Genomic DNA, 26,751 nt, shown 5'->3' with positions numbered 1-26,751 from the left:
CGTCCCAGCGGGAGGCGACGGCAGGGCGGGCTCTGGGAGTCGGGGCGAGCCCGAGCTCGTCACCCCCTCGTGCTGCGCTGGTCGTAGCGTCCTGCTGGCCAGTTCAGTGTCGCCCTGCGCTGCTGCAGCCGCCGCGGGACCATGGCTGTGCTCGTCGTGTTCCTGTCCTTCTCGGTGGCGGGTGAGGACCCGGGAGCGGGCGGGGCGCGCTCCGTGAGCGAGCTCCGAGGGCCCCTGGGCTCGGGGGTCGCGGGCAGCCAAGGGTGGGCGGCAGTGGGGCGGGTGCCGCAGTGCGGGCAGCCGGCCGTGGCCTCGCCCCAGCCGCTTCTCTCTCGGTCTTCTCTCTGGGCCAGCCTGTGGCGGCGGGGCCTGGCGGGCTTGCGAGGACTGGGCCGGGCGGGGCGGGGCTGGGTTGCGTGGGGGCACCTGAACCGGCCTCCACCTTCCGCCCCTTCGAGAAAGGCGCGTCCAACTGTCTCACTCTGGCCTCTTCCGCCTTGGGAGGCGCTTCGGAGGACCGGGATGCATTTCTCAATCAGCTGATGAACTGCAGCCCTTTGCGAAGAGGCCGATGTCCCAGCTGCCCTTAGCTGCTGCTTTTCTTGGCATTTTTTGGTGTCTTTATTTCTAGCAGTTGTCATCAGTAATTGGTGAAATACCCCCTCCCCCTCCCCACGGTTTCAGGATACTAAAGTTGAAAGTGGAGTATTAGTAATTGTTTTTGTGTGATTATTTTCTCAAGGAGAATTCCAAGTACCTCTCCATAAAGTTTGCAGTAGTTCCCAATTTTAAGGATTTGGAAACTAAGGCATGAGTCACGTTCTTGGGGTCACATGTCAAATGGTAGCTTTCTCAGTGAATCTGGGTTCCCCAGTATTCAGCAAGGGGAATGCCAGTCAGCTCCTATTTGGCCTCTTACCGTGTATCATGTACTTAATTTTGCATCAGCCCTTAGGAGAGTGGTCAAGCCTAGATAAATTACCCCACAGCACACAAGTGGTAACCAGCAAACCTGGAATTGAACCCAGATCAGTGGGCTCCAAAGCATGGGCCTTTCCTGTTGTACCTGTTGTGGCGCAGGTGTGGGAATGATGGGTGTTGGAACTAGGGGCACAGAGAGTGGTGAACATGAGGCCACATGGAGAACAGTTTGTGGAGGAATGGGTCCCTGTTCCCCAGTGTGCCAATTTAAAACCTAGAAGTTAAAAATCTGTAGATGGCTTGGGCCGCTGCTCTGTGAAGTGCTGAGACACTTCACTTTGGGAATGGTGGTTTAATTTTACATGGAGATACAGACCTTTGATGTTTTTGAGGTCTACAGTTCTTCTCCATCCCTGGAGGTGCCCAGTATTGTGTTGATGCTAGTTGGCTTATTTTCATGACTGTAGAATTTTAGAGTTGTATTGTTCCTGTCGTCTCTGGCTCTGGCAAGGTCATTCTGATCTGTCTAGTTGGGTACTTCAGGAGAATTTAATTTTTTAAACTTGGTTTTGGAAATGTAAAGATGTTCCCTTTGATACTGTGATTTAACTGAACATCTTGCTGAAATTCATGTTTTAATGTTATACTTGATCTTCTTGTGATCATTGAGGTTTGGGGGGGTTTGTTAAGTTTTGGTCTGAGGCAAATAATTGCTTCTGTACATGGTTTGAACCTGCTTTCCTAACTAGAAAAGTCTAGTTCATACAGACCAAGAATCTGATCCTGTCAGCTTCTTCACTGCTGTGGTCTTGTCAGATGAGGTTAAATTACTGTTTTCCACAGTGACTAAATGTGACTTAATGGAAAACATCTTTTAAGAGATCTGACTTCTCTATTTGAGGAAAAAATATGTCATTTAAAATGGCGATACCAAACCGGGGAGAGAGTAGAAGTGAATTAGAAGTGAATACCAGGTCATGAGGAGTATTTGGGGAAAAAAAATTCAGATGGTTAGTTTGGAGGGGAAAGGCCAAGGGTGAACGCATGGAATGTGAAGGGGTGTCATGTTAAAGCACGATTCGATTTGGTCAGTGATACTTCAGAGGTCAGAGGTAGGACCTGTTTAGTTTTTTATACGATGATTTCATCTTCATTTAGAGATGACCGCACAGTATGGTGGACGTTCCCAAAGGGAAGGATTCTTAACCTCTAGCCCAGATTGGGGAGGCTGGGGGAAGTTTCCTTAGGCCAGGTGCCTCACATGTAAATGTGTGAATGGTTGGGGTGGGAAGAAAAGGCTTTTTTTGACAGAACAGTATGTGTAAAAGCACAGAGATATGAGAGCAAAAGAGCAAAGAGTTTGGTGGAGCTGAAACGTATAGGAGTTAAAGTTGCAGAGATTCCGTAGGAAGGGTGGAGAAGTGCCTTGGGTGTTATGTTTTGGATTTTGTTTCAGAAGCTCTGGGCACTGAGAAGGTGGTTGAGCTGAAGGGTGAACGTGCAGATCTCTAGTTTGAAAAGGTGCTGGGAAGACTGGATCAGAGAGTGGCATGACCAGTCACAAGGAGGCCTGTTCTGTCTAGCCTCAGGAGGGCCTGAGGAGGGCCCTGGACATGGAGGGGAAAGGGATCGGGAGATAAGAAGAAAAGATGGACGGAACTCAGAGGTTGATGAGCTGTGGTGCTGAGGAACGGTTTAAAGATGATTAATTCAAGCAGCTGGGTGGAAGGTGGCATCATCCTTTCATACAGAGAATACAGGGGGTGTGTGTGTTCCAGTTCTGAACATGGAACTTGGAAGGAAATGCTCAGCTGACTGCTGGATATCTAGGCAGAAGGCTTAAGGGGAAATGGAGGCTGAAAATAAGAATCTGGGAACCATGAGTGTGTTTGTGGTGTTTGGAGCCTTAGGGAGGAGATGGGTTCAGGCAGGGGGAAGCCAGCGTCGAACAGGAAGCAGTGCAGGTCAAGGATGGAGCCGCAGATCTCCAAAGTGGAGTGTTCTTGATTTTGTGTGCTTCGTAATATGTTATGAATCCATTGTTACATTATAATTTGCGAATGTATGGTTTTTAAGTAGACATATGTATATTGGGAATACTTTCAAGCTTCGTACTGGAAGGGTTGAAATCTAAAAAGTTTGCATGTCACTGCTTTAAAGGAGGGGAAGGGGAAGAAACTGAGGAGAAAGGCAGCCAGAGGGACTCGGAGGAAAACCAGGGGCCAGGCTTAGGGAGACCAGGGCAGGAGTTTCAAGGACAGAGTTGCCAGAATCAGCCGCTTTGGGAAGTTACATAAATTGAGGGTTGCAGACTGTCTCTAGGATTTGGTGAGTCATTTCGGTGCCGTGGTGGGGTCAGAAGCTGTGGGTTAGGTAGCATATAGGAGATAATGAAGCAGAGGAGCCAGGTGGTGGCTGAGGTGGTGGCTGACTACTCTTCCGAGGTGGTTCATCTGAAGGGAAGCAGAGGCAGGAGGGAGCTGGTAGGACCAAAGGAGAGTTTCTGTGGTTTGGATTTTAGAATGGGAGCACCCTACAAGTATTTTTGTGTGCTCAAATAAAAGAGCCAGCTGAGAGGGAAAAGGGCTGGTGCAAGATGTAGCTTCATTCATTCACTCCCTCAGCAAGTATTTATGGAGCACCAGTGTGCCAGGCGCTGTTCTCAACCCTGGGGCTACTGTGTGAAGAAGACAAACCCAAACCCCTGCCCTCATGAGACTCGTATTGTACAGGGCCGGCTTTTTATGCCCCCAACCATACAGCCACCTAACTTCTGGTACAGGGTCTGTTCCAAGTTGGGAAGCCAACGTCTTACACTTTGTAAAGGATTCGAATGTTGGGACTATGGAGATGATTACTGGCAAATGTAGGGTTTGCAAGTTGAGGTGGCGTCTGCGTTCACTAGTTGTGTTCAGATAGAGGATGGGTGACCTTTCAGGTATCGTGGTGATGCCTGCATGAAGCAGCGGTTTCTTGGAATAGGAGTCTACCTTTTCTCGGCCTCTTAATATGTCCATTGGAAATACTATGTCCTGGACTTCGTTTCTACAGTCTGAAGTATTACACCTTCTAACTGGTAATGTGTACCACCCCCCATTTGACAGTTCTCATTTCACTAGCTTTGCCTGTGGGACATAAGGAAAGCTGGGATCTATCCTAAGATAGACTAACAGGCTGAAATTTCAGAGTGATATACTAGAAATTTTTTGAATTTGCATTTTGAAGAGAGAATTGGTGGTAGAAATAACTTAGAGATTTCAAGTTTATTTTCTTCCTTTCTAGTTGGGGTCAGGGTTTTGGTTTTTGTTCTTGAAAATCTGGAGAAATGCTACTGATTTCTAATTCTTGCCAAATTGTCACATGCCCCTGTTTAGGGGCCATCTGCAGGAAGGCATCTACATCATTATGAGAATCCTGTTTCATTGCTGTAGCTTTGTTATAGCGGAAGGTATGGACTTAAATCCTTGCAGTATACTTTGTAAAAGAATTTATTGATGTTTAGGATTCAGCATTCTGTCCATTCAACATTTAGTATGCTAAGTCAATGGAGAATGGGAAAGTATGTATTTAAAATTTTTCAGTATGGTTGCACAAATTTTGTGATGCTGATGATTAATCTGTTTTCTTTTCAGGTGTCTTAGGGAACGAATTCAGTATATTAAGATCACCAGGGTCTGTTGTTTTCCGGAATGGAAACTGGCCTATTCCAGGAGAGCGAATCCCAGACGTGGCTGCATTGTCCATGGGCTTCTCTGTGAAAGAGGTATGTGTATTTTTTAAAAATATCTGGAGCTGCTTCTGAAAGCATTTTTGTTGATTTATGTTAATAGCCCAAGAAAGCAGCAGGCAAACATAGGTACAGATTATAAAAGTAAAAAATTTATTTGTAGTCAGGGAGATTTTAGGTAAGTGTTCCAAGCTTGGTTATGAAAGCAAATCATTATAAAACATTAACCATGTAATCGTTTATTCATAGTAGTGAAGTCCTTTGTTATATTAGAGAATGCATCTGTCCTACTGTTAATAGGATGTATAAATTTATTGGTTTTCTGCAGTACGTGTGATAGATTTGTGTCTTAGTTTAGGCTGCCATTACAAAGTACCACAGACTATGTGTTTTATAAACAACAACACTTATTTCTTCCAGTTCTAGGGGCTGGAAGTCCAAGATCAGGGTGCCAGCATGGTGAAGGTCCTCTCCAGGTTGCAGAGTGCCAACTTCTTATTGTATGTGATAGAGAGAGCCCTGTGGAGTCCCCTTTATAAGGGGTCTAATCTCATTTATAAGGATTCCATCCTTATGACCTAGTTCCCTCCCTCAGGCCCCTCCTAATACCATCACATTGGGGGGTTAGGATTTCAGCATGAGTTTTGAGGGGACACAACCATTCAGCCCATTGCAATTTATTATGAATGATGCAATGTATATGCATCTTACCTGAGTTTAGGAAAATAACGTAGTCAGTAGTCATAACCTGTTGTAGTAACCAACTGCTGACGTGTGATTGTTGCAGAGAGGGCCTAGGTCCAGTCAACATGAGAGAGCTTCAAGCCCAGGGCTGGAAGAAAGGAGATGGAGTTTGTTCTATCTCCCTGTCTCCTCCCACTTTAAGGTTTGATGCTTTTGAGGTGAACTGTAGACATCATCAGTCACTCAGAGGAATGTTCTTCCTAGGTCCTGAGTGCCCTTGAAACCAGAAGCTGTGCACAGGAACTGCCTCTAGGTTGGGCCTCTGGGTGGAGCTCCTTGCATGAACGTGACTGGTTGTTTATGTTTAAGTATGAAATTTGTACCTTGTTCTTTACAAGCTTAATTTTGACTACAAATAGCTGTCAAAATAACCTTTGGAAGTAGTTATTAATAAACTACAAGTCACTTTCAGCAGGAATTTGTGTGCTTAGTCTAAAGAGAATGTTGTAGTCTTGCTGTGTCACTGTGAAAGAAAAACGTGATATCGCAGTAGATAAGGGCAAAGGATGTTGTGAGGGAAGAAAATATCCACGGTTACATGGAGGAGAAAGTATTTCATCATCTGGAATTTGGAAAGTACCTACATTTTGTTCACTTGCCTGCTTTTTTCCATAGACAGGTTGAGATGACTTATTATTAGACTTTACTGTTTGAAGTCTATAGCAGTTAAAGTGAAGAAGGTAGAACTCAGCATCCTCAATTAGGAGATTGCAGCTATTGCCTTAAATAAGACGTTTGCTGTCCCTATGAGTTTTCATTGCTGGTATCATCCCAGAACCCCTTAATTCTGCTTGTCAGATGTTACTGGGGAAGTGGTTTCCTGAACTGATAATTAAGCACAGTTTCATGCTTTTCAATGTGCAGGACCTTTCTTGGCCGGGCCTTGCAGTAGGGAACCTGTTCCACCGTCCTCGGGCTACTGTTATGGTGATGGTGAAAGGAGTGGACAAGCTTGCTCTACCCCCAGGCAGTGTCATTTCGTACCCTTTGGAGAATGTGAGTATTTACTCTAAAGAATTAAAGGGATGCATTTAAAATTTTGTCTTGTCAGCTGTCATTATGAATTGTGTTCTAAGCACTCGTCTTTCTTTTAATGCCCTGATAAGTAAAATGCAGTTTCGTTTTTTTTTTTTTAAATTATATGATGGTTGCAAATTGATTGAAACTTGGCTGCTAGCTATGCATGAGAGTACTTTCTAAGGTAAGAGGTCAAGAAATTGCCCCGCTCTGAGAATAGTCAGAGGATTGAAAAAGAGAAACCAATTGAGGGTGTAGCCTGTTGACATCTCGGACATTATTTCATCACCTTCCCTTCAGAATTTTATCATTTCTTTTGGTAAGGAAAAGATTGGGGGCAGTTTTGCTGGCTCACTTATTCCTTTGCTGGCTTTTCAGGCAATATGGCTGACTGAACTGTTGTGAAAGGCCCTCCTTCTCCTGTAAGCATATGGAAGTCAGCAAACATCTTTACATGTATAACTAAAATTGAAAGCAAGAAAGGGATACACACAGGTGCCAGATATGAATAGAAAATATAGAAGCCACAGTGATGAGCAGGAGCGGCAGGTGAAATTGTGTTCCTTACAGAAAGCCAGGAGCTATAAAAATGCTGTCTTGTTCTTGAAAGGAACCCCTAGCTGCCCCAGGGCTACCACAGAGGAGCTGGCTTGCCACCCTTAGCTGTGGAACCCAAAGAGCCCCCTATGAGAAATCTGAACTATGGGCTTATACTGTGCAGTTAGCTGCTTCAAATTCACACAATCCACCCCACACAGATATGTCCATAATCCAGGGCTGTTTTGGTAAAAAAAAAAAAAAAAAGAATTGAAGAGTTGAATTTACCAAACACTTGAGGGGAAAAAAATGCCATGAGAGAGTCAGCAGGTCCAACAAACAAAATTCATCCCCTTAGAACTACAGATAATAAACCAGTCTCAAAAAGAGACTTGAAAATACATACATTTATTAAAATTGTGAGAAAGTTAAACAGCTAGAAACTAGAGGTAGTTAAAAGTTATTTTTGAGATGTGGTACTTTTCATTTCCACTTAAAAATATTTTGTAATTTATGTTGATTTTTTTTTCTTTTTTTTTGGTTTTGTTTTATTTTTTTTTTACTTTACAATACTGTATTGGTTTTGCCATACATCAGCTTGAATCTGCCACGGGTGTACACGTGCTCCCAATCCTGAACCCCCCTCCCTCCCCATACCATCTTTACCCATGAGTTATTTAGGAGTGTTGTAACATGTGGGTCCTTTCAGGATAATTTTTAATTATTCAGTTTCTAATTACATTGCATTATAACACTGGTATATATGATGCTGATTTGGGAGGGGGTTTTTTTTCAGACTTTTCCTGTGGTCTAGTATACAGTATCTCCAAGCACATGACATGTTTACCAAAAAAATGACCATGTACTAGGCCACAAGGCAAAGCTCAATCGATACTATCAGTATCATGTAAACCACCTTCTCTTACCACAATGTAGTTAAATCTGGAAAAAACAAAATGATACCTTTAAAAAATGACTGCAAATGATAGAAACAAACACAAGGTATGAGTCCTTGGATTTAGAGCAACAAAACCAAGACCAGGAGCTGACTGTGGCTCAGATCATGAACTCCTTATTGCCAAATTCAGACTGAAATTGAAGAAAGTAGGGAAAACCGCTAGACCATTCAGGTATGACCTAAATCAAATCCCTTATGATTATACAGTGGAAGTGAGAAATAGATTTAAGGGCCTAGATCTGATAGATAGAGTGCCTGATGAACTATGGAATGAGGTTCATGACATTGTACAGGAGACAGGGATCAAGACCATCCCCATGGAAAAGAAATGCATAAAAGCAAAATGGCTGTCTGAGGAGGGCTTACAAATAGCTGTGAAAAGAAGAGAGGCGAAAAACAAGGGAGAAAAGGAAGGATATAAGCATCTGAATGCAGAGTTCCAAAGAATAGCAAGAAGAGATTAAGAAAGCCTTCTTCAGCGATCAATGCAAAGAAATAGAGGAAAAGAACAGAATGGGAAAGACTAGAGATCTCTTCAAGAAAATCAGAGATACCAAGGGAACATTTCATGCAAAGATGGGCTCGATAAAGGACAGATGGTATGGCCCTAACAGAAACAGAAGATATTAAGAAGAGGTGGCAAGAATACACAGAAGAACTGTACAAAAAAGATCTTCACGACCCAGATAATCACAATGGTGTGATCAATCATCTAGAGCCAGACATCCTGGAATGTGAAGTCAAGTGGGCCTTAGAAAGCATCACTATGAACAAAGCTAGTGGAGGTGATGGAATTCCAGTTGAGCTATTTCAAATCCTGAAAGATGATGCTGTGAAAGTGCCGCACTCAATATGCCAGCAAATTTGGAAAATGCAGCAGTGGCCACAGGCCACAGTTTTCATTCCAATCCCAAAGAAAGGCAATGCCAAAGAATGCTCAAACTCCTGCACAATTGCACTCATATCACATGCTAGTAAAGTAATGCTCAAAATTCTCCAAGCCAGGCTTCAGCAATAAGTGAACCGTGAACTTCCACATGTTCAAGCTGGTTTCAGAAAAGGCAGAGGAACCAGAGATCAAATTGCCAACATCTGCTGGATCATGGAAAAAGCAAGAGAGTTCCAGAAAAACATCTATTTCTGCTTTATTGACTATGCCAAAGCCTTTGACTGTGTGGATCACAATAAACTGTGGAAAATTCTTCAAGAGATGGGAATACCAGACCACCTGACCTGCCTCTTGAGAAACCTGTATGCAGGTCAGGAAGCAACAGTTAGAACTGGACATGGAACAACAGACTGGTTCCAAATAGGAAAAGGAGTACGTCAAGGCTGTATATTGTCACCCTGCTTATTGAACTTATATGCAGAGTACATCATGAGAAATGCTGGACTGGAAGAAACACAAGCTGGAATCAAGATTTCTGGGAGAAATCTCAATCACCTCAGATATGCAGATGACACCACCCTTATGGCAGAAAGTGAAGAGGAACTCAAAAGCCTCTTGATGAAAGTGAAAGTGGAGAGTGAAAAAGTTGGCTTAACGCTCAACATTCAGAAAACAAAGATCATGGCATCCAGTCCCATCACTTCATGGGAAATAGATGGGGAAACAGTGGAAACAATGTCAGACTTTATTTTTGGGGGCTCCAAAATCACTGCAGATGGTGATTGCAGCCATGAAATTAAAAGACGCTTACTCCTTGGAAGAAAAGTTATGACCAACCTAGACAGCATATTCAAAAACAGAGACATTACTTTGCCAACTAAGGTACGTCTAGTCAAGGCTATGGTTTTTCCTGTGGTCATGTATGGATGTGAGAGTTGGACTGTGAAGAAGGCTGAGTGCCGAAGAATTGATGTTTTTGAACTGTGGTGTTGGAGAAGACTCTTGAGAGTCCCTTGGACTGCAAGGAGATCCAACCAGTCCATTCTGAAGGAGATCAACCCTGGGATTTCTTTGGAAGGATACATATGCCTTAGATTTATGAGTCGCATGGAAGTTGGAGAAATTAAGTGGTGGTGGTGGGGATTTTTGAAACTCATCTAATGTTAACACATTTCTCTGCATTTTTACTTCAGGAAGAATTCCAAGTACACAGGCCTAGGAGTAAGCCTCCCCTGGCTATAGTCCTGACCTGTTATTTCTTCTCAGATATTAAACTTAATTACTATATCTTTATCTTTGGTCTAAATGGACCTCAATAGAAAATACAGTTTTGACTAACAGTGCTGTCAACCAAGTCAGGAAGGAATAAAAATGTGTGTAGTTATGTTCTTTTGGGGGTGGGGGGGTGGGTGTACATGGTTGTTTTTTTTTTTCTCTTTTTAATCCTATGATGAGATAGAAAAAACTTAACGCTGTGTGCTGTCTTCTACAGTTGCCCAAACTTTCAGTGGGGTTGGTTTGGGAGTGTGGAAGTTAGTGCTAGTCGAGTGAGGGAGCGACTGATGGCTATCTCTCTCTGGATCAGACTGTCAACCACCTTGTTCTCTCATACCCTGGCCCAATATCTGCGGTTTTTAGAAATTTTAAAACAAGTTTTTATTATATATTGCTTCTAAAAATAAAATCTTGTGTTGAATTTCAGAAACTCCCATTTTAACGGCGGTTCCATTTGCCACCTCTCAAATGTATATAGTGGTATGTGTATGCATGCTCAGTCACTTCAGTCGTGTCTGACTCTTTGTGACCCATGGACTGTAGCCCACGCAAGCTCCTCTGTCCATGGACTCTCCAGGCAAGAATACTGGAGTGGTTGCCATTTCCTCCTCCGGGGATCTTCCCCACCCAGGGGTCGAACCCACATCTCTTGCATTGGGCAGGTGGATCTTTACCACTGCGCAACCTGGGAAGCCCATACTGTGGTACACTGGCGGTGCCCCTGTTATACCTTTTAGGTATAAAAGTCCAACTGGCTGTGTTTGACATTACTTTATACCATTCCTTTTGTTTGTTCTCCTAAGTTGTCTCGACATAAGCATCTAGCGCAAGGACCATTCTCCTGATTTATACTCACTGGAGCTAGCAGGCTGGATGAAATTGGGAACACTATGGGGAAGACTCTGAACAATTAGAGATGCCTCATAATCCTTATTGATGCTCTGCAAAAGGTAAATCATCAATGGGTGTGAGCAGTTAAGAGTATGACCATTTAACTTTTCACTTCCTAATGGGAAAATCTGCTTAGTGAAAATATACTAGATGAGTCTTTTACTCACCTTCTTTGAGCGGCTGAGGATGGAGTAGGTAGGTCACAGGTATGTAGTGGGACGTCAGTGTATCTTTTCCTTCTTTGAGGCTGTGCAGCACAGCTTGCAGGATCTTAGTTTTCCCCACCAGAGATTGAACTGGGCCTGGCAGTGAGCTGAATCTTAACCACTGGACCACCAGAGATCATCTCTTTCTAAAGCTGGCAGAGGCAGCATAGGAAATGATTGATAACTCTAGTACAGTACTTTTTTCATCATGGTAAAATATAGCTAGCGTAAAATTTACCATTTAACTATTTGTAAGTGTACAGTTCTGTGGCACTAAAAAACATTCACATTGTTGTGTGCAACTGTACCACCGTCCATTGCGAGACTTTCATCTTCCCTGAAACGCTGTCCCCATTAAACGCTATGAAATAATCAAAAGAACACCACTTGGCACAGCACCAGACATGTAGTAGATACTAGTAAATGCTACTTTTCTTCTGCCCTTGAAGTTATTCACGCTGCAAGCCCGTTCATGAGGCTTCAGTTTAAAACCTTTGTAGGTGTGATTAACCAGAGACCCCTTAGAAAGATTTCCTTTTCCATTTCCCTGCTCCCAATTTATTACGCCAACAAATTCAGTGACTACTTTCTTATTCTGAGTATTTGAGCTGAATCTAAAGTTTTCTGAATATTTTAACAATAATCAAAACCTTTAAGATCTTGCCTATTTTAAGACTGCATTTCATGAGGCAATAGGTAATTGTGTGTGTTCTGTAGGTGCCTAGCCGAAGCTTTACAAAATTTTCATAAGTACGTGTACTGAGATTCTTACTAAATGCCTGATACGCTTCAGTTTGCATGATGACATGTACAATCTCTTATGGTGGGAATGCGTGTAAGAGTTAGTGACTGTCAGATCATTCGACACATCCGCTTTTGAGGAAGACGAAGGAATATTCTTGAGACAACAACACAGTGGTGAGTTACATTTTTGGATACGCTTTAAATGATAAATGTAACTCTTAAAAAACTCACCAAATCTTGTATCACCTGTGGGCAGTATGCATATGAAGCAATCAGTAAATCTGAAATGTTATAACATAGGTTTTTTAATTCTTCGGGGGGTATTGTGTTTTGTAAGTGATGCTCAGTTCTTTTGGGGTCTGTAATCAGATAATGTACTTTTGTTAGGATAAAAGCAACTCTGTCGGATCTGGTGAGATATTCAAATACATATTCATAGGAAAGTCAGATCATTAACGTGCAGGAGGGAGTGTGGTGCTCTCAACTTGTGGAATCTGCTTTTTCTCAGAGCCATTGTCTTTGTGTATAGGCTCTCATTTTCTGCTACGTACTCTCTCTCTATATTCTCCAATTTTTGGCCTGGATCTTACTTGATTTTTAGTCATTTAAGGATCATAGCAAGGTGTGCCAGCCTTAGTAAACAAGTGTATATGCACACAGCTGAAGCATCATGTGGCCAAGAACATTATTTATAGCTGGCTTTATCTCTCGAGCGCAGTCATATCCTCAGTCTTTTATGGACACTCTCCTTTGGCCCCCGTGGGACTGAAGAGTTGAGCATGCTCAAAAGGTATTGTGTGTTCAAGACAGTCTGGACATGGCTGGTTTGAGATTGTTCATCCTAAATAGGAGTGGGAGAACCTCTGTGAAAACAGCCACACGAGCTAGACAAACCGAAAAATTTCACACGACAGAGCATATAGATAATTGGCCCTGATTAAAAAAAAAATTCACCCCTCTTTTGAGTGCATAGCTTAATCTTCTCATAGAACTACAGGGGGTAACTGCGGAACTGTTATTACTAATCTAGCTATCCTGATGGATTCATTGTCCGTTGGTTTACCCAAGTGACTTGGTCTCTTTGTCGTGGGTGATTGGATACTGATCTGCGTCTATCTCTGCGATGCCTGGCCCATGCCACATCCTGATAGCGTGTCATGCTAATATGCCACGTCATGAGCGTCATTCAGACATAACGCCTTACTCTATGCAAAGGGTCTCTCGCAGGTGGTGGTGTCGTGGTAAGAACCTGCCTGCCAATGCAGGAGACCGTTTAAGAAGACCACTGTTCAAACTCATGGTCAGGGAAGATCCCTCTGGAGGGGGCATGGCACCACACTCCTGTTATCTTACTCTTGGAAATCCTCATGGACAGAGTGTGTTTAGACACTGGCACGGCTGCAGGTCCCATCAGCGTGTCGCACAGTGGGACAGGACTGGAGTGAATGACGCACGCACAACCAGCAAAGGGGAGACAGAACAGTCGGCACTTGGTGCTGTGCAGAGCAGGGATGTGTGGGTGGTGGCGAATGTCTCCTAGGACGAGCCTCAGCCAAAAGAAATCTAACCACAAACGCATGGTTCTCTTCGTATAGCTGGTAAGCAGGGTGTGCCCCATCACACGTAATCATGAAGGTTAAATCTCGCTGGCAGGATACACCCTCCACCGCACACACAATGACACAAGAGTCTGTAACATGTAATACTGAGTTGACAGAGACTTTTTTAATATGTAGACATCTAAAGCTGAAGGTGATACCTGTTCCTTTTGGAAGCCCCCTCATTGTCTGTACTCCTCTACCGTTCCCACCTAGAGGAAACTGCTCCTCTGCGTAATATGTTATGTACCCATTCCTTGGCTTTTCTTTACAGTTCATTAATACAGATGTATTATCCTTAAGGATTCCTGTAGCTCGACTTCGGTAAAGAATCTGCGCACTGCGCACGAAGACCTTGGAGCCCTGGGGGATGCGGCAGACCAGTTACCCCTGTGGTCCATGGCATGATTTTTAATGCACTCGATAGACTGCAATCTTCCGCCGGCCAACCGACGTACTGTATCCTTGCTCTCCTGGAAATCTCATGGACTAGAGCGCGCTGGTGGGACACAGTCCATGGGGGTGGCAGAGTCCAGATCACGACTGATGCTAGAACTAACTACTTTAGCACCATTTTGTTGGAGCGGTTTTTATCTGCTTATGATAGGATAACAAAATTAATATAAAAACGAAACAACAACATCACCTGTTCGCAATGCTTTGCAGGGCCTCACAATGCATCACTGCAATGCTCTTTTGTCTCTCAAGTCTAGGCCAGATCTTAAGATTGTGACCTCTGTGATAGCTTGATTCCGTGGTCTTATGTGCATATGTGCCCAGTTATCCATTCTGCTTGATAACATCCTTTGTACAATGTCTCTGTCTACACATACAACAAGTGTTCCTAGGTAGAACGGCCTGGATCACGTGTATATGCCGCCACCGGTCAACTTTTTATTGGTATTGCCAAATTTTCTCAAGCAGTTGTGTCACTTCGCTTCACACACGTAAAGGTATTTGTCTTCTCGCATGCAGGCGCCTTCTCAGTTCCTATAAATATCACTGTTATTGTAGCTCTCTATTGCCACTTCAGTATGTTTGTTACCAAGATCTCACATATGTGTATATCTTACTATTGTCTCCATCGCAAGTTGTAACTTTTCTTAATCTTAAAAGTATTCTTCCATCTGAGTCTTACTTTATTGTAAGGCTAAATCCTATATCTTATAATTTGAATATTCGCTGGCTTTTCTATATCTGGTACGCTTTGGATATATGATCCTTGGCTTGGCCTTGTTACTGCTGATGTGTCACCTGTCTACAATATTGTGCAGAAATGGGATCCTCGGATCTTTTGAATAGCATCATCTTTTAATTTAGGATGACAAACCAGAAGATCGAATGTGACTTTGAACCTTTCCTTATTGCCAAACCTTGGGTGAAATGACAGTAGCAGCGCCGTTTGAAATGGCTGTTTCGTTTACAAATAAACATTTTTAGTGTGTTTAGATATACACTTTCATAATTTATAAAAGAACACAGAATTTTGTTTCTCTTTGTGTGCGTCATGTGGATGTCCTTTCTAGAATGAATAATATATAGTACTTGATGTGAGTTGTACTTGTGTGATTATGATTCCATAATATGCTTCAACTAAAAAGGATGATATAAGCCATTTAATATAATTTCTTCGCACTTTACTAGTTTGGAAATATGCCTGTATATTAAATTAAACATTTAGAATAGGTTTGTGTTATTTATGTTGGGAAATGCCACTGAATTTGAAATGTTTAACCCTACACAGGGACCAGGTTAAAAGTGCGCACCATGATGTCGGCTGATTACGCTACTAACTAATGACACCATTTGTAGAATGTCCTTAACTGTAAATATCATCTGAAACAAGAAAAGGGTTTTTAAAGTCCTGGGACAGCGCTTTACTTACCAGTATAATAGTGCTACTACCACCCAGTCATTCACATTCTTCAGATTGCATCTGAATTGCACAGTTTGATAGCTGTTTTTCTTATCTCTTTGAAAGTCTTGGTGACTCTGAATGGTCTGCAAGTGGGATATTCATAAGATCTACCCTACATTCATACTAGTAGAGGAACTAGCTTTGTGGAGTTAAAGACATTGTAATTCATATACACTAAAGAACATTTGGGGGATATCTTGGGGCATGTATTTCTAGTGCAATTTTCCCTTGTTAGTAAGTTACTACTGTTTTACTGGTACAAACATTGTCTCTATATGAGAATGTTAGTCGTTAAGGTGGAAGTATGATTAATCTCCCTACTTTCTTATGTGAAAGCTGGACACATAGTTCATATAAAGATGGACCAAACTAAAGTTAATAATGATTCAAATTTTGTATGTCAATTTCACAATACACTACTATCCATTTTACTTTGGTATAAAACTCTAAACAAGTATTTTTGATAATTCGCTGTTTCCTTTATTAGCAGCACTTTTTTTTTACATTTGTTTATTACCCACCTGGCCCACTCCTGTAACGAGTCTCGATTATCCCAATAGAAGAAGACCACTTCTTACTTTCTATGTTATTCATTGCCAATTATACCGAATTTGAATAATATTAACACTAGATCCTTCAGGTGTGGACCCGGCTCTAAATTTTTCCCTATAGGTTTAAAACACGCTGATCTAATGCAACTTACTTACAATACTGATTTGGAATTGAAGGACCATTCTAGAGGTAAAGTGCTTCACCAGGTAAAGTTTATAGCTTATGACGCATTATCCGACATTAAACTTGTTAAGCTTCACTGCTATATGTAAGTTATTTCTAGAGTTCATGCTCGGGCCTTGCCCGCTGGGAACCCTTCTGGGTCTAGAATTCAGCTTGCCTGTCCTCCTCTTCTTCAGCTAAAATGCATATATGATTCTATTTATATATGTTTGAGGAACGATGGAGTCCTATTTCAGCATTGTGTTTTCCTAACACCACTGGCAGATACCTGGGCCGCTTTACCAGTTCGGTTAAACCATAGTTTCATTTTCTTTGGGCAACCTGCTCAATTGAAGCTGATAATACGTGAGCTGAATAACTGCACAAGGACAATGAAAATATAGTTGTCACCTATAAATCACTCTATAGTATTCTCGCACCACACAACTCCCCTGCAGCTGCATGAAAGCATGAGGTGTTTCACAGCCATCTAACAGGATACACTGCGACCCCACTGGATAGCCGCAACCGAGGTGCCCTAATGTCTAGCGGACTGAACAGCTATAAATGCTGCAGCAGTGGCTTAAAATCCACTTTTATAATTCCATAAGTATTCGTTATATAAATAATTGCATAGAAGTTAATTGTTATGATTACAGTTGAAGTAAACCAATGCCTTTGTAATTTTACAAACTGATGAGACTTAATGTCTAGATTCTAGAAGAAAAAAAATTACCTACATGTACCACGCACACTAATCATATAGGGTATAATTTGGCTAGCAGCACCCGTCTATTTAGGCAGAAAGCCAATAATTAAAATAAACTGTCTCTGCCAAGATTATTATACCCTGTTGCCATGATGATTGTGCTTAACTTAAGTCTAATGTTCTAGGTAACATAATATCACGATGTGGACGATTTGTGTGAGGAGGAGTGAGAGTCAGGCTTGTGGCAGTGGCTATGTCCCTACTACAGTGAAAGAGAAAACCTCCAATCACTTCATATCTAAATTGGTGGAATAGTTTCAAGTTTATAAAACATCTGAGAGTCTACGATGTGGCAGATACTGCTTGTGGCACAATTCTAATCAGGATAATAAGAGAATGTGATTTTCTTTGCTATGTCTCTCGAGGAGGAAATTACACACCTGAAGTATCCATTTTCACACTGGTACCAATTAATATGGAAATTGATACTGGTAGTTTTCAATGGAATGATCAACCCAACAATTTCACAAAACAATGCCATTGGCATCAGGGCTTCCAGGTAGGTTTCTTTCTGGCCTTTCATGACCAGTGACTAATGCAAGTAGTTTCCTGAAAAATAAGAGTTGTCAGAAAAAAGGCATTTTTAAATTAAGAGCAGCTTGTGACTGAAATAGACGGATGAATTCAGTTAACTGATTCACACACTTACTAGCTGAACAATGCGGTTGGCAAATACATTAATCGTCTGTGATGCAGAGTTTTTAATACTAATGTAATTGGGCATGGTAAATATCTTGGCGAGGGGTTGTGAAAATCAACATTCAGTCTGCGGATAACAACGCTGCGTGATGTTTGTGTTTAATATAACTAATGAGTAATAATACTGAAAATTCAGTCGGAACTCTGCTTGATCCATCATTTGTACGGCACTGATAGGTATTGGCGGTAGTTTTCTGTTGCAAATAATAGGAGATAAACAGACTTTGTTACATCAAGTGTAGGTCAATTGTCCTACTAGTGACCTTTTAACTGGACACAGATCCAGTCAGGAACGCAGTTCCTATTTGGTTGTCGTTGCTCCATTCAGTCTGGGATGGTTCATTGCTGTGGCCTCATGGCTTACAGGATCTTAGTTTCCTGAACCAGGGGATTGAACCTGGGGCCCGTCGGTCCGGTGAAGCACTTGAAGTCCTAACCACTGACAATCCAGTTCAACGTTTTGAAAAAGAGTATATAGTGATTTTTATAGACTGTCCCCGTCATTGGGGTTGCTTTGATTATTTGTACGGTGTCAGGAGGCAGCAAATATCTGTGTATATCTTATCTTTGGTGACATTAACTTTTTAAGAATATGCCAAAGAAAATTTTCCACGAATAACAGAAAAACTCTACATATTTGAATGGTGCTCTACCAACTGCACAATGGTACCGTTGGAAAACTGACATTACTCTACCGCATTTCTGAGACATCTTAGTACCATATTTAGACTTTAAGAACAAAAGATTTTAGAGCTTCCATGCAAATAGGTCAAATTACTGGGATATGAATAAGAAAATCTGCTGGTATCAGACCTCTCGTGTAATATACAAAGTATTGCAAGGATGGAATAGCATTTTCAAGAAACACAAGGAAATGCAAGCCAGAATGTTATATCTAGAATCATGGATATAGAGAACAAGTTTCAATTTTTGAACTAACTCTTAAAAGAACAAAAATAGACTTGACAAATGAAGACATCTTGAAAGAGAAAAACAACAATGTATATCAAGTTCAGTGTGCTCCTGAGAATATATGGGAAAAACCCACACACATATATATACACAGATTTACTTTGAACGACATTGGTTCATGTGAACAGTATAGACTATTCAGGGGAATCTTCCCAACCCAGGGATCAGACCCTGTGTCTCCTACATTGGTAGGCAGATTCTTTAGCACTGAGCCACCTGGGAAGCGCCATATGTATGTTACACTGTAACAAGAAATTCAGGGGGAAAAGTACATTTTATCACAATTGCCAATTTCAGTTTATTAATACCATGTGGTCCCAAGATAAATTTCACATTCAAATTTCTTGTGACATACTTTGTCCCTTGGCTAAGAGTCTTCAGTCTATCTGAAGACTAAACCCTACACCTTATCACACATTTTTTCCTTTTTTAAAAATTATTTTTAAATTATTTATTTTTAACTGGAGAATAATTGCTTTACAATGTTGTGTTGGTTTCTACATCAACATGAATTAACCATAGATAGATGTATGTCCCCTCCCTCTTGAACCTCCCTCCCATCCCTTAAAGTTTTGAAATGAAAAATGAGGTCTGTTTCTTTCAATCAAATTCAAGTCTTCAAATTCCCTTCACCTCTTAAATGTAAGTTAATAAGTTATTATAGAGTATACATTCATTGTGGCACATTTTATCAATATTGAAACCAAATGTGTTCCTGCTAAAAAATACCTGAATGACCAACTGAACCTGCCTCCCAGTGCAGGAGATGCCAGAGACATGGATTCGATCCCTGGGTCAGGAGAATCCCCTGGAGGAGGAAATGGCAACCCACTCCAGTATTCTTGCCTGGAGAATTCCATGGACAGAGGAGCCTGGCGGACTACAGTCCATGGGGTCGCAAAGAGTTGGACTTGACTGAGGGGCTGAGCACATGCATGACCACCTGAAAGTGATGCTTTGTACACGATAGTGTTTTGTCCTTAATTTTGCAAGTTTTTTCTTATTTAGGCAATTTGGAGACACAAACTCATTGGCCCACTAGGGGGCTGTTTAATCTTCAGTATCCTGAAACAGGTTCTTTGTATTTGGATATGATTTGGGTCTTTTAAATTTCCATAGAAAATGCTGGTACTTTTTTTTAAGGCTCCCTTTTTAATGCTATTTAAATGATTTTTCTTTCTACTTGGATTCAGATAAAAATTAAGGTCTCACTCTTAAATTTCAGGCCGTTCCTTTTAGTCTTGACAGTGTGGCAAATTCCATTCACTCCTTATTTTCTGAAGAAACTCCTGTGGTTTTGCAGTTGGCTCCCAGTGAGGAAGTAAGTTGTGATAGTTTTTATTTTAAATGCTTTGAAAAATAAGCTCTCATTATTTAATGAAAATTTAAAACAAATTCTATGAAAAATGCTGATAGACCTTGGTATATTGGAATTAATCTGCAGAATGTAATACAGTTTTGGATTCCTCTTCCAGAGAGTGTACATGGTGGGGAAGGCAAACTCAGTTTTTGAAGATCTCTCAGTAACGCTCAGACAGCTCCGCAATCGACTATTTCAAGAAAACTCTGTTCTCACTTCACTTCCCCTCAATTCTCTGAGTAGGAACAATGAAGTAAGTAGTGTAGTCATTGAATGAATAAGTGAATATTACTAATTTCTCATGCCTCTGACTTTAGAGCAAACTTGAAATTTTAGAAAATGAAAAGTTTTACAAGCTTCCTGCTGGAGTAGATTCTTTTTTTCCTTTAGTGTAATTTTTAAAAAGTGATTCTCATGAACTGACTCTTTTTGTGAGCTGAGCTATAGTAAATAGTATGACATACTAGTGCAGGGGTTGCCACCAGTTAATCCTGACAGGCCAGAAATCACAGTAACTACTTTGGTAGTGGGTGGAACTGGGTAGATCTGGTAAAGTGGGAGCTGTTATTCACTGCCTCTTCTGGTGTGTCGCCTCACTTTTCTATTCATTCTCAACTGTCCAGTGTAGGGTGCTGCCCTTCCTTTGACTCCTGTATGTCAGCTTCACCACCTGTTCACCTGTTCATGCACCCTCTTAACCACATGGCATGCCACCTTTGTGGTAGCCTCCCTTCACCTACTCTGGATGACCAGGACTACCACCTTTTATTCTTCAAGGGATGTGAGCAAATGAGGCTGTTTGCAAGACCTCGTTGCAGTGTGCCAGAATATTCTGATGCCCTGAGGGAAAACCACTTTGGAGTTTGGATGCTTTATCATGGCTTTATCAAAAATGAAGTTATTGAGAGGTAGTCGCTGTGCTGGAGAATAACTTATCACCATTTTGTTAGGAAGTACTATTGTAGAAGCGTTTTCAATTGAAATGAACCTAGCAAATGGAGGACAGTTGCATAAATTCACTCATGTGTTTAATGTCTGTAACTTCCTGTGCCTTACTTGCTAGCTGACAAATACAGATCTTGGGTGCATATTTAAGATAATGCTCATTTCTTTCTGCTCTCTGCAGGTTGATCTCCTTTTTCTTTCTGAACTGCAAGTGCTACGTGATATTTCAAGTTTGGTAAGTAGGCTGCTCTCATTTGTCAGTTCCATTTATTCTGGCTTCAGAAGACATTTCTAGAGATGCCTTGAATGGTAATGAAACCAATCAAAAAGTTTACATATGCCTTAGATTTATGAGTCCATGGAAGTTGAGAAATTAGTGGTGGTGGTGGGGATTTTGAACTCATCTAATGTTAACACATTTCTCTGCATTTTTACTTCTAGGAGAGAGATTCCAAGTACACAGGCCTAGGAGTAAGGCCTCCCCTGGCTATAGTCCTGACCTGTTGATTTCTTCTCAGATATTAAGACTTAATTACTATATCTTTATCTTTGGGTCTAAAATGGACCTCAATAGAAAATACAGTTTTGACTAACAGTGCTGTCAACCAAGTCAGGAAGGGAATAAAAATGTGTGTAGTATGTTCTTTTTGGGGGGTGGGGGGGGTGGGTGTGAATGGTTGTTTTTTTTTTTCTTTTTAATCCTATGATGAGATAGAAAAACTTAACCTGTGTGCTGTCTTCTACAGTTGCCCAAACTTTCAGTGGGGTTGGTTTGGGGAGTGTGGAAGTGTAGTGCTAGTGAGTGGGAGGTGAGCACTGATGGGCTCATCTCTCTCTGGGATCAGACTGGTCAACCACCTTGTTCTCTCATACCCTGGCCCATATCTGAGGGTTTTTTAGAAATTTTAAAACAAGTTTTTATTATAATTGCTTCTAAAAACTAAAATCTGTGTTGAATTTCAGAAACTCCCATTTTAACCGGTTCCATTTGCCACCCTCTCAAATGTATATAGTGGTATGTGTATGCATGCTCAGTCACTTCAGTCGTGTCTGACTCTTTGTGACCCCATGGACTGTAGCCCACCAAGCTCCTCTGTCCATGGGACTCTCCAGGCAAGAATACTGGAGTGGGTTGCCATTTCCTCCTCCGGGGGATCTTCCCCACCCAGGGGTCGAACCCACATCTCTTGCATTGGCAGGTGGATCTTTACCACTGCGCAACCTGGGAAGCCCATACTGTGGTACACTGGGGTGCCCCTGTTATACCTTTTAGGTATAAAAGTCCAACTGGCTGTGTTTGACATTACTTTATCCACTTCCTTTTGTTTGTTCTCCTAAGTTGTCTCGACATAAGCATCTAGCCAAGGACCATTCTCCTGATTTATACTCACTGGAGCTAGCAGGCCTGGATGAAATTGGGAAACACTATGGGGAAGACTCTGAACAATTTAGAGATGCCTCTAAGATCCTTATTGATGCTCTGCAAAAGGTAAATCATCAATGGGGTGTGAGCAGTTAAGAGTATGACCATTTAACTTTTCACTTCCTAATGGGAAAATCTGCTTAGTGAAATACTACTGATTGAAGTCTTTTACTCACCTTCTTTGAGGGCTGAGGATGGAGTAGGTAGGTCACAGGTATGTAGTGGGACGTCAGTGTATCTTTCCTTCTTTGAGCTGTGCAGCACAGCTTGCAGGATCTTAGTTCCCCCACCAGAGATTGAACGTGGGCCCTGGCAGTGAGCTGAATCTTAACCACTGGACCACCAGAGATCATCTCTTTCTAAAGCTGGCAGAGGCAGCATAGGAAATGATTGATAACTCTAGTACAGTACTTTTTTCATCATGGTAAAATATAGCTAGCGTAAAATTTACCATTTAACTATTTGTAAGTGTACAGTTCTGTGGCACTAAAAACATTCACATTGTTGTGCAACTGTACCACCGTCCATTGCCAGGACTTTCATCTTCCCTGAAACGCTGTCCCCATTAAACGCTATGAAATAATCAAAGAACACCACTTGGCACAGCACCAGACATGTAGTAGATACTAGTAAATGCTACTTTTCCTCTGCCCTTGAAGTTATTCACCTGCAGCCCTTCAGTGAGGCTTCAGTTAAAACCTTTGTAGGTGTGATTAACCAGAGACCACTTAGAAAGATTTCCTTTTCCATTTCCCTGCTCCCAATTTATACGCCAACAAATTCAGTGACTACTTTCTTATTCTGAGTATTTGAGCTGAATCTTAACAGTTTTCTGAATATTTTAACATAATCAAAACCTTTAAGACTTGCCTATTTTAAGACTGCATTTCATGAGGCAATAGGTAATTGTGTGTGTTCTTGTAGGTGCACCGAAGCTTTACAAAAATTTTCATAAGTATGTGTACTGAGATTCTTACTAATGCTGATAACGCTTCAGTTTGCAGATGACATGTACAATCTCTATGGTGGGAATGCAGTGGTAGAGTTAGTGACTGTCAGATCATTCGACACATCCCTTGTGAGGAAGACGAGGAATATTCTTGAGACAAAACAAGTGGTGAGTACATTTTTGGATCACGCTTTAAAATTGTAAAATGAACTCTTAAAAAACTCACCAAATCTTGTATCACCTGTGGGCAGTATGCATGAGCAATCAGTAAATCTGAAAATGATTAAAACATAGGTTTTTTATTCTCGGAGGTATTGTGTTTTGTAAGTGATGCTCAGTTCTTTGGGGTTGTAATCAGATAATGTACTTTGTTAGGGATAAAAGCAAATCTGTCGGATCTGGTGAGATAATTCAAATACAGGTATTACAAGGAAATGTCAGACATTAACGTGCAGGAGGAGTGTGGTGCTCTCAACTTGTGGAATCTGCTTTTCTCAGAGGCTCATTGTCTTTGTGGTATAGGCTCTCATTTTCCTGCTACGTACTCTCTCTCTAATTCTCCAAATTTTTGGCCTGGATCTTACTTTGATTTTTAAGCATTTAGAGGATCATAGGCAAGGGTGCCAGCCCTAGTAAAACAAGTGTATATGCACACAGCTGAAGCATCATGTGGCCAAGAACATTATTTATAGCTGGCTTTATCTCTCAGAGCAGTCATATCCTCAGTCTTTTATGGACACTCTCCTTTGGGCCCCGTGGGACTGAAGAGTGAGATGCTCAAAGGTAATGTGTGTTCAAGACAGTCTGGACATGGCTGGTTTGAGATTGTTTCATCCTAAATAGGAGTGGGAGAACCTCTGTTGAAAACAGCACACCAGGCTAGACAAACCGAAAAATTTTCACACGACAGAGCATCTAGATAATGGCCGATTAAAAAAAAAATTACCCTTTTGAGTGCATAGTTAACTCTCAAGAAAGTAAGGGGAACTGGAGAACTGTGTAATAATCAGGCTATCCTGAGGACATTGCCAGTTGGGTTACCAAGGGATTGGCTCTTTGTCGGGAGTTGGAACTGAGACTTCCTTGTGTAGCTGGGATGCCAAAAGGGCCATGCCCACAATGAGAGGGTAGATTAGAAAACAGCCTACCTACCAGCAAAGAGGGTCTTCCAGGTGGTGGTAGTGGTAAAGAACCTGCCTGCCAATGCAGGAGACGTAAAAGACACTGGTTCAAACCATGGGTCAGGAAGATCCCCTGGAGGAGGGCATGGCAACCCACTCCTGTATTCTTACCTGGAGAATCCCATGGACAGAGGAACCTGGCAGGCTGCAGTCCATAGGGTCGCACAGAGTCGGACACGACTGGAGTGACATGAGCACGCACACACCAGCAAAGGGAGACAGAAAGGGCACTTGGGTGCTGTGCAGGCAGGGTATGTGTTGGGGGTGGCGGAATGTCTCCTAGGGAAGCCTCAGGCCAAGAAATTAACACAAACCCTGGTCCTAAGCTGGTAAGAGGGGTGGCCCCCATCCAGCAGAAATGAATGTAAAATCTCCCTGGCAGGATACACCCTCCACACACACAATACAAAAGTCTGTAACATGTAATACTAGTTGAAGAATTTTTAATATGTAACACTCTAAAGCTGAAGGTGATACCTGTTCCTTTGAAGCTCCCTCTTGTCTTACTCCTCTACCTTCCCCACCTAGAGGAAACTGCTCTCTCGAATATTATGTTAACCATTCCTTGGCTTTTCTTTACAGTTTTAATACAGATGTATTATCCTTAAGGACTTCCCTGATAGCTCAGATGGTAAAGAATCTGCCTGCAATGCAGGAGACCTGGGTCAGGAAGATCCCCTGGAGAAGGAAATGGCAACCCACTCCAGTCTTCTTGCCTGGGAAATCTCATGGACAGAGGAGCCTGGTGGGCTACAGTCCATGGGGTCGCAGAGTCAGATACGACTGAGTGACTAACACTTTCACTTCATTTAGGCTTAAACAATGTTGTTTGGAATCATGCTGTGTTTTTTCTCTGAGCAAAGGCTCAGTATTTAAGAGGCACGCGTGCTGATGGAGTAGTTGAGGTCATTGTACTGCTGTGTGTTCCATTGCATGGATGTGCCAGTTACCCATTCTGTTGATAGACATCCTTGTACATGTCTCTCTACACATACACAAGTGTTCCCTAGGGTATGAACTGGCTGGATCACTGTATATGCACACCGTCAACTTTATTGGTATTGCCAAATTTTCTCAAGCAGTTGAGTCACTTTCTGCTTCCACCAACAGAGTATTTGTCTTCTCCATGAAGGCGCCTCCTTCTTAGTTCCTAGTATATGTAGCTCTTATGCCACTTAGTATGTTTGTTACATAAATGAATCACAGCTATCAAGTTGTGGTAATTTCCTAACTTAATATTCTTCCATCTTGATTTTCTTTTATTGTAGAAGGACCCCTCAACTCCCTATAACCTTGCATATAAATATAATTTTGAATATTCCGTGGTTTTCAACCTGGTACTTTGGATAATGATCGGCTTGGCCTTGACTCTGATTGTCACCTGTTACAATATTTGGAACATGGATCCTGGATATGATAGCATCATTTATAGGATGACAAACCAGAAGATTCGAATGGATTGAACTTTCCTTATGCCAAACTTGGAAAGAAAGAGGGTTTGAAAATTGGCTGTTTCATTAAAATAAATCTTTTAGTGTAGTTTAGATAGTACACTTTAAATTTATAAAAAAACAAATTTTGTTCTCTTTTGTGTGCGCCTGTGATGTCCTTTTAGAATGAATTATATAGTATTGATGTGAGTTGACTTGTGTGATATAGATTCCATAATATGCTTAAATACGATGATATAACCATTTAATATAATTTCATTCCATTTACTATTTGGAAATATGCACTGTAATAAATGTAAAACATTTAGAATAGTTTGTGTTATTTATGTTGGGAAAATGCACTGAATTTGAAATGTTTAACTTCCTTACACAGGACAGGTTAAAAGTGACATTTGGGCTGTTATATACTATGAACCATTTGTAAATGTCTTAATGTAAATATCTCTGAAACAAGAAAAGGTTTTTAACTTCCAGCAGCTATTAAGTATGAATGTGCTTACACAGTCATTCACATTTTCAGTTGCATCTGATTGACAGATGATAGCTGTTTTTTTAATCTCTTCTGAAAGTTTGGTGATCTGAATGGTCAAGTGTGGATATTAAACATACTACATTAATCTAAGAAGGAACTAGCTTTGTGGAGTTAAGACACTTGTAATCATATACACAAAAACATTTGGGGGACATCTTGGGGCATGATTTCAGTCATTTTCCCCCTTGTGTAAGTTACTCTGGTTTACGGTACAAAATTGTTCTATATAGAATGTTAAGTTGTTAAGTGGAAGTAGATACTCCCTACTTTTTATGTGAAAGTGGACCAATGTCTATAAAGAGTGACAAATAAAGTTAATAATGATTCAAAA

General features: G+C 41.4%; 1 protein-coding gene across 1 annotated transcript; it reads left to right on the top strand.

Moving 5' to 3' along the window:
* ATP6AP2 (ATPase H+ transporting accessory protein 2) lies at positions 1-26,751 on the top strand. Its single transcript, XM_018043923.1, has 9 exons — positions 1-181; positions 4,554-4,684; positions 6,257-6,388; positions 19,805-19,900; positions 20,055-20,192; positions 21,066-21,119; positions 22,224-22,373; positions 23,305-23,424; positions 25,706-26,751. Exons 1-9 carry the CDS (start codon positions 142-144, stop codon positions 25,898-25,900), a joined length of 1,056 nt encoding a protein of 351 aa, XP_017899412.1. The 5' UTR covers positions 1-141; the 3' UTR covers positions 25,901-26,751.

Source organism: Capra hircus (assembly GCF_001704415.2).
Source record: "Capra hircus breed San Clemente chromosome X unlocalized genomic scaffold, ASM170441v1, whole genome shotgun sequence".
Classification (NCBI taxonomy): Eukaryota; Metazoa; Chordata; class Mammalia; order Artiodactyla; family Bovidae; genus Capra; species Capra hircus.
Note: the sequence above shows the minus strand (reverse complement) of the source record. Positions and strands in the feature narration are given on the sequence as shown.

What these genes read in the sequence shown, in the direction of transcription:
- ATP6AP2 (XM_018043923.1), top strand. Translation starts at nt 142, where the DNA reads ATGGCTGTGCTCGTCGTGTTCCTGTCCTTCTCGGTGGCGG. An exon ending in TTTCGTACCCTTTGGAGAAT is followed by an intron (nt 6,389 to 19,804) that starts GTGAGTATTTAC and finishes CTTAAATTTCAG; the next exon opens with GCCGTTCCTTTTAGTCTTGA. An exon ending in TACGTGATATTTCAAGTTTG is followed by an intron (nt 21,120 to 22,223) that starts GTAAGTAGGCTG and finishes TGTTCTCCTAAG; the next exon opens with TTGTCTCGACATAAGCATCT.